This window comes from Phyllostomus hastatus, unplaced genomic scaffold, assembly GCF_019186645.2.
Source record: "Phyllostomus hastatus isolate PE091 unplaced genomic scaffold, TTU_PhHast_1.1 phas_scaffold_182, whole genome shotgun sequence".
NCBI classification, from domain to species: domain Eukaryota; kingdom Metazoa; phylum Chordata; class Mammalia; order Chiroptera; family Phyllostomidae; genus Phyllostomus; species Phyllostomus hastatus.
The window spans coordinates 21,042,615-21,050,702 of NW_025334013.1; the positions used below are offsets into that span (position 1 = coordinate 21,042,615).

At 53.5% G+C, this 8,088-nt stretch overlaps 1 protein-coding gene across 2 annotated transcripts in view; it reads right to left on the reverse strand.

The window, feature by feature from the left end:
- TRIM62 (tripartite motif containing 62) overlaps positions 1 to 7,398 on the reverse strand; it is a 28,089-nt gene extending 20,691 nt beyond the window's left edge. For both annotated transcript variants that reach the window (XM_045860013.1, XM_045860012.1), the window contains exons 1-2: positions 7,346 to 7,398; positions 6,390 to 6,840 (exon numbers count right to left, since the gene is read on the reverse strand). In XM_045860013.1, coding sequence (XP_045715969.1) covers positions 6,390 to 6,797 — 408 coding nt within the window. In that variant the 5' untranslated portion in view covers positions 6,798 to 6,840; positions 7,346 to 7,398. The remainder of the gene's footprint in view (positions 1 to 6,389; positions 6,841 to 7,345) is intronic.
- Between the last annotated feature and the right edge of the window lie 690 nt (positions 7,399 to 8,088).

Consider the following 8,088-nt stretch of genomic DNA (forward strand, 5'->3'; position numbering starts at 1 on the left):
CTCCAGGCTCTCCCACCAGGCCACCCTGAGCAGATGGGACCGGGCCATGCACGCCTGTTCAAACCTGTTCCTGGCTCCACTGCATCTCCAGGATCAAGTCCAAGCTCCTTGGGCTGGGGGAGGGTGTATTCAAGGTCCTTCTTGAGCTGGTCAGACCTCTCCCATTCTCACCTCCTCCCATATAGCCTCCCTTCCAGCCACAGCAAATCACAGGGTGCTCACCTCCACGCCTGTCCCTGGGCAGACTCAGGTAACCTGAGTCGGAGTTCCAGCTTCAGTGACACTTAGTGGTTGTACTTAGGCCTAGTTCCTGAGCCTCAGTTTCCTCATTTAAAAATGTAGCGATGAGACCCAGTTCATAGGGTTGCCGTGAAGATTAATCAAGAGAGAGAGGGACAGAGAACCACAGCAAGGCCGGGGCTCATTCCTTCTCTCCCGGGCCCCCCACAGGCTGTAGCCTCAGTATCTACAACAGGGGTGTCAACTGGAGAAATTACGGAATTAATCTCTGAGTACAAAATGTAACCCACCTCCAAGTCCTCCATGCCCCTCCCCCACCCCCAGTGTCCAAGCAGCTCTCAAGGTCCCGAAGGTCAATGATGCTGTGAAAACGCCACCGGATGAGAGCCCACAGAGCTGGGTTCCGGTCTAGCCATGGGTGTGTCCACTTCCCATGTGGAAAGTGGGGAGAGGGTGGAACTGGATGGCTTCCGAGCTCCCTCCCCATTCGGATGCTCCCTGAGGCAGTTCGAATATTGGTGGGGAGGCCGAACTCTAGGCCAGACAGACCCTAGTCTGCATCCCAGCTCTGCCTCACACTTGCAGTGTGATCTCGGACAAGTTACTGGGCCTCTCAGCCTCAGTGTATTCATCTGTGCGATGGGCTGATCCTAGTCCCACTCGGAGTAGGGAAGGGAGGCGGGGCTGCTGTGAGGATTCAGTGCCTGTAACAGCACCCGGCAAACAGCACGTAGCCAGTAGACTTCGGCCAGTGCCTTTTTTAGAGTTGTTATTACTTCTGTAGTCACTCCCTACCAGGTCCTTTCCTCTCTATGAAATGAACTTCAACTCTAGGTTTCCACACGGTAGCCTGTGCTTAGCCAAGGCGTCCTGAATGAACAGGACACCAGTGACGAGGGAAGTAAGACACCGACAGCTAGTCCTGGCTTTGACTCGCCGCCAGCCTCGCCCCCACGGAGGCTGCTGCTTGCACATAAAAGTCACAGCAGAGGCTGCCTCTCAGGACACAGGCAGCTTGGCTGCCTCCCTGTCCTTTGTGTCTGTCATTTCTTTGCATGGGCAGAAACTCTCTCTCCTTCTTTATACATGAAGTGGACAGTCTTGTTCCTACTTCCATTTCCCAGATTGGGAAAGGGTGCAGAGAAGGCATTACCTTCCATTCAGGTGGGGGAATCTAGAGGCAGAATTCAAACCCAGTCCCTTAACCCTTTAAGCTCTTTCCCTATGTGGCTGCCTCAGTGTCCCTGGATCCCTACACCAAGTTTTTCAAGGCCCCCATCCAAGGCTGACATACTGCTGTCTCCTGTGGCATGAAGGAGGCCTTGGGAACGGCTCCAGCGGTCACATGAGCCTGGAGAGGGTGGCTGGGCCTGAACCCGATCCTTTCCCTGGAGGTCAGGAAGCTGAGCTGGCCAGAGAGCCGGATACCATGCCTGACCAAGATGACATCCAGCCGCCTGCCCTTGGTGCATCAGCTGGCACAGACGGTGTCCTCAGCCTGACCCTGTGCTGAGTACTTGAAATACAAAGACAGGCAGGGAGGGGGTGGGGAGGTGGGAAGACGACTACCCGGCCTTCAGAGGCAGCTCAGTCTATGAGTGGCCGTGTCAGGGTGGCCTCAAATCCTGCCCCTGCCATTTACCAGCTGGGCGACCAAACAAGTCACTGCATTCCTGCGCCTCTGTTTACTTATCTATAAAGGAATCAAATTACAGTACCCACTGGGTAGGGCAGTATGAAGATTAAATGAGGTAATACCATAAATGCGCTTAGTACAGCCCCAGACATCAGACTAGAGCTCAGTAAGTATTGCCTGAGAAGTCCCCAAACCTGCTGAGATGGGGTTCCCTCCCTCCCCTTTGCTCTGCGGTCTAGTGCTCAGCAGTAAGAAAAAGAAAAAAAGAACCCCCCCCCCACACACACACTCATATACACATTCACATGCTATTTACACAACAAAAATTCTGTAGAACTAGAAAACAATTCTAAGCAAGTTTTCCCATGGGGTGGGACTACTGGGAGACTTTAACTGTTACATCATAAGGCTCTGTTTATTATGCTAATCCTATAATCTGAAAAAAATTAAAAAGACACTTAAAAATTGGTGTGTGCCAGGCACAGTATCAGGCACTTTTTAAAAACAGATTTTGTTTACTTATTTATTTTAGAGAGAAAGGAAGGGAGATAGAGAGGGAGAGAAACATCAGTGTAAGAGAAACATCAGTTGGTTGCCTCTTTTAAGCGCCCCGCCTAGAGACTAAACCCGCAACTCAGGCATGTCCCCTGACCAGGGATTGAACTGGTGACCTTTCCCTTTGCGGGACAACGCCCAACCGACTGAGCTGCACTGGTCAGGGAAGTATTTGGCACTTTTGACGTAGGATCCCTCACCTTTACACTATCTTTCACCCCTGATATAGGTGAGCAGGTGGAAGCCTAGAGAAGGGAAGTCACCTGACCAAGGACACACAGCTCTCGATGCTGATGCCAGGGTCTGACCCGGTATTAGAATCTGGAGAGTGCCAGGCAGTTCTGCCTGGCAAGTCAGGGAAAGCTTCACGGAGCAGGTGACACTTGAGCTGAGCCTGGAAAGCTGAGTAGGACTTCTTCAGGCCTGGGTGTTCAACCACGGGTGATTTTGACCCTGGGGCACATGTGATGAAGTCTAGAGACATTTTGGGATGTCGCAGCTTGGGGAGAGGGGTGCTACTGGCATCTAGTAGGTAGACAGAGGCTGGGGACGCTGCTAAATATAGGGTGCACAGGGTTGCATCTGTGCCTTGCACAGAACAAAGCCTTCTCTGACCCGAAACGTCAACAGTGCAGAGTATGATGTGGTATCCTATAGCTGTCATTATTTATTATTTATTGAGTGCTTACTATGTGCCAAGTACAGTACTAAGTTCTTGCAAATGTCCTCTAATTTAATCCGACCCCATCACTCCATGCTGTCAATGAGGAATGTAAGGCTCACAGAGGATAAGTAACTTCCCTAAGGTCACACAGCCAGGAAATGGCAGTGCCAGGGTTGGAGCTGTCTGAACACACAGCCAGAGAGCTCTAAACCTTTCTGCTCTGCTGCCTCCAGGATTGATAATAAATGTAAAAGCTCCAGACCAACTGCTAGGCAGGGTGAGGGGGGCGGTCTTCGGCTGAGCCTATGTCCAGCCTCCTCTGGCCTTGAGGCCTTGGGCAAAGTCCCCCACCCGCTTCTGCCATTCCCCATCTGTTAAGTGAAGGTTGCACCAGACAATCTCCAAGGCCCTGGCAACTCTAAGTCTGTTATCTTTAGGAGAAGGGCCCAGTCCCAGGCTCCAGGAGCCTGCAGCTGGGAGGGGAGCGGGTATGGTGGGCAGACTCAGCCTCATTTCCAGCACCTAAACAGCTAATGAGCTGGCTTCCCCACCAGGAGAGAGATGCAGATAAAGGTTGGGAGTGGTTTGAGCCTCACCCAGGAGCTTACCTCTCCACTAGGGAGGCATGTTTCTCTGTCACCTTCTTGCCAAGCTCAAAGAGGCACCAACGCCAGGCCTTGTCAGGCAAGAGAGGCATGTCTGGGCATCCCCCCATCTGGGCACATGAGTTCTCACAGGTAGGAGGAGAAAGAATGGGAGTGCGTGCTGACCCCAGCCCCTACCATGTGCCTAGTGTCCCTAAAAGCAGGTCCATCTTTCTCAGGTCAGCCTCATGAAAATCCCTGTAGGAAAGAATCATCTTGACCCAACTTTACAGATGGGAACATCAAGTCTTACAAGCAGTGACTTGGCTGAGTTACACAGGTAGTGTTGAAGGAAGGTTTGGAAAGAAAGTGTGTTTGACCCCAGGACGGTAACCACAAGGTAGTGAGTGGTGGTCCTGTTGTCGTTTCCCCTAAGAATGAAAAGGGATTCAATAATGTCTGCAGAAAATGTATGTTCAATCGCTCTTGTATTCCCCGGGACACAGCATGGACTACAAAATACCAAAACACAGTGATTCTGATTTTCTGGTTTACCAAAAGAGGGACCAAGTTTCGGGGAGAAGATTTTCCAACTAGAAAGTCACACAGGGAGAGGAGGGGATGAGCAGCTGGGGAGGGATCTGGCCTGGGTCCGGTTGTGCTTTCTAGCCCAGATCTCTCGTTGTCTGGCATGTGGCTTGGGGTATGTCACGTCACCTGTCTGGACCTCAGCCTCCACAGCTACATAATGGAGAGGATGGTGGACACATGGTTTCAGACAGAGTCCCTTCAAACTATTACAACCTGCGCCCAATTCTGTCAAAGGCTCTTTCCTCTTCCTAGTTTGTGTGCCTTGGACAAGGAAGGTAGAGGGCCAATACTAGCCTTCTACAAGCCCTCAGAGCCCCCAACCCTTGCTCTCTATCCTTAAAGAGCCAGACTGGAAGAGAGCCAGTCATGGTTTGAAATGAAAGGGAGAGAGAATGGATAATGGTGAGCATGAGGCCATTTCTCCTGGGGCCAATGCTCATCTCCATGGGCATCTGCTAGGTGCAGGCTGACTTGTAGGAAGTCATGTAGAAGGGCAGGCTGGGGGGTGGGGGGGAACTCTCTACAACATGGGACAAAGTAGTTATTTTTCTCCTGCATAAGCATCTTGAGGTTCAGAGAGCTCACTGTCTCCCAGGTTAGCCCACTGCATGTTCATAAAATGTTTGCATCAAAAACCTTCTGCTTCCAGAGTCTCCATAAGTCTTGGCCAGCTCTGGCCAAGGTTGGTCATTCATTCATTCAGCCTTTACTGATATGTGCTGTCGACCAGGCCCTGTGCCAGGCTCTGGGGCCACAGCTAAGATGAATAACAGACTGTCCCTGGTCTTGGGGAACTGTGTGCTGGACTGGTATGCCAAGGCCAGAGACATGAGGGGCTGGATTTAAATGATTTTGCTTGAGAAAAAGATTCCAGGCTCCAGTAAGCTTGGGAATCATTTTATTAAATATAGTAAAATGAGTTTCTTGCTATAAGATTTCTCCAAGCCTTTAATGTGCAAATGTACACTGAGAATCCTCCAAAGGGTGGATAGAGAATATACTATATCTCCCAGACATAGCTTTCTGGAACACCACTTTTTAAAACATCATACTTATTAACAGAGAATGTTAGGGGAAATGCAGCTCTAGTGCAATTTTTTTTTTTTTTTGCCAGTGGATCTTGGGGAGGCTTACACAGAGAGAATGTTTGAGCAAGGCTTTCAGAATTTAGTAGGAGCTCGTTAGTGAGGACAGGAAAGTTTAAGGGAGAATGTTTACAGTCCTGGGCTGACTGTGCTCAGATTTCTGCACATGTACTGTTTCGTTTAGTCCTCAAAGGTCCTAATGTGGGTGACGGAGCCAAGGAGGTCATCAAAAGCCCCTGGAGACTCCTACAGGTCCACACCCTGCCTTCTCAAGTCACCTTACCCCAGGGCCTCATTCTCCAAACCTTGAGTCCTCAAGTCCTGACCTTAAACCCAAAACGGTTCCTACAGTGTCCGGACTAGATCCCAGCCTTAACCCCTCACACACCTCGGCCTAGCTGTTGGCACCTGAACCGACCCTCTTAGCAGTTCGCTGACTCTAACTTGGACTCTGTCTCAGATTTAATCCTTCGAGTACTGTCCCTCGATCGTGATGCACACCTGACTGAGCCCCGTCCCTTTGGGCTCCACACCTGCTGCTCGGCTACTCCATATAGTCCTGGCCCATTTTGGGAGGCAGTTCCACCCCATGCCTAGCCTTGACTGTGTTCCCATACCAATCTGTATTTGTCCCAAACTGTCCTGAACCATTCTTCTGTGGCCAGGTCCAGCCCCTAATGACACTTGACAGTGGCCCTATCCTTGCCCAGCTCTGATTCAGCCCATCCCCAACCCTGTCGCAACCTGTACCTGGTCCAGTTCTGATTTCATTTGTCCTTCCCTCACTGCATTGCTGACCTCTCCCCAACCGTGGACCTACCCCAACTTCAGGTCTATCTCAGGCCTCGCCCCAAGCCCCGCCCCTCACCGCAGCCCTGCACCGGCCCCCTCTCCGTACTAATTCTGATAGGGCCAGAACCCTGCCGGAGACCCCGCCCCGTGACAATTCTGACTGGGCCCCGCCTACGGACCAGCCCTGACCCCGCCCCCGGGCCGGCCCCGCCCCCCGGCTCCCGGCCTGCCGCGCTGCCCACCTGCAACTCCTCGAAGGCATCGTCGATGCCGGTGACTTGGTGCTGCTCGTGCAGCGCGGGCTCGTCGCAGAAGAAGCAGAGCAGTGCACGATCCGTGAGGCAGAAGAGCTTGACCTTGTCGTGCGCCTGGCAGGGTCGTGCCGCACGGCGCGCATTGAGGATGGCGTCCAGCGGGAAGGCGCTGTAGCGCTCCACGATGTTGGCCAGCTTGAGGCTGGGGGCGAACGCCGGCTCGGCGAACGTCCGCCGGCACTCGGGGCAGTCGCGGGCGCCCTGCGCCTCCTGCCGCACCCAATGCTCGGTGATGCAGCGGCGGCAGAAGTAGTGCTCGCAGCCCAGGCTCACAGGGTCCTGGTAGATGCTCAGACAGATAGAGCAGAGCAGCTCGTCCTTGAGGCTGCAGGCCATGGCTCAGGGGGCGACGGAGATGGGGGCCTGAGATGCAGGGGGCCTGCCGAGAGAGCGCGGCGTTGTTGGGGGCAGCACGGAGGGATGCGTGCGGGAGCAGGCAGGGAGAGAAAGGAGTAGGCGCTACAGAAGGAAGGAGAGCGGTCGGTCCTGGAGGCGGGTAACGTGAGGAAGGGGTAAGGAGTAGAGACTACCGGAGAGCTCAGGAAGGTGGTCTCAAGGCAATGAGTGACCTGGAGCGACGGGTGCTGGAGGGAGGGGGTCTGAGGGGAGGGACTCCTGGCAATAAGGTTCTAGGGGAAGGCACAGCCCGAAGGAATGGGTGCTGGAGAAGGGAATCCAAGAGGGGGACGGAGGCCTCGAGGGGGGTTGAAATCCCGGGATGGGTGCGATGGGGGGAGGGGAGAAACTGGGGATACGGAATTCTGGGGGAGGGAGAAGCCAAACGGAACCGCACCGCGGCTGTACGAGGGAGAGGAAAGAAGGGGTGCAAGCACACTCAGCAGCCCGGTCCCGGGCCCAAGACCCGGCTTGGCGCGTATCCTTACCCCCGCCGGCTCAGCAGTCACTGCTCTGGTCCCAGCGCAGGCTCTCAACCCGGAACCAGCCAAGCGGGAGCGCCAGGCAGCTGAGACTCCGTCCCCGCCCCCGGGGGCGGGACCCAAGCGACTCCGCCCTCCAGGCAGGCGGGGGATGGAAGGGGCGGGGCCCAGCCTCTAGCTGGTGGACCCCCTCCCCGCCCCAACCATTCTCCAACTCCCGGGGGAGCGAAACCCAGCTGTTCCTTTAGGGTTTGCACTTGGAACAACATCCAGGTCTTGCTGAGGTTCCCTGAGGCGGGTGGGGGCGGGGAACAGCTAATTTGAGAGCTAACGAGTAAAGGAGGAACATCTTTTTGGATCATCAATTTGAAGATTTGGGAAAAATAATATTTTGTATTAAAACAAACAATAATATGTGTGTAATCTGCATAGAATACAACTTTTGCAGAACATATACAGACAAAACTCGAGAAATACCCTACTTGCTTAGAGCAAGTTCAAGACCCTCACGTTTCTAAGCCCTGGGGTCCCATTTCCTTTTCCCTTTCTTAAAGAGTGCTAGAGGGAGAAGTTTGGAAAGCCCTGGCCCTGGCTAATGTCTGACCCAAGAAATTGCCTCCATTCAGCAAACATTTCTGGAGTGCCATATTTGTGGAAGTGTGGGGTGGGGGTGGGGTGGGAGGTGGAGCAGGAGAGCAGGAGAAAGAGTAATAGGAGACCTTGTCTTGTATGCCAGATGGAGAGGGGAT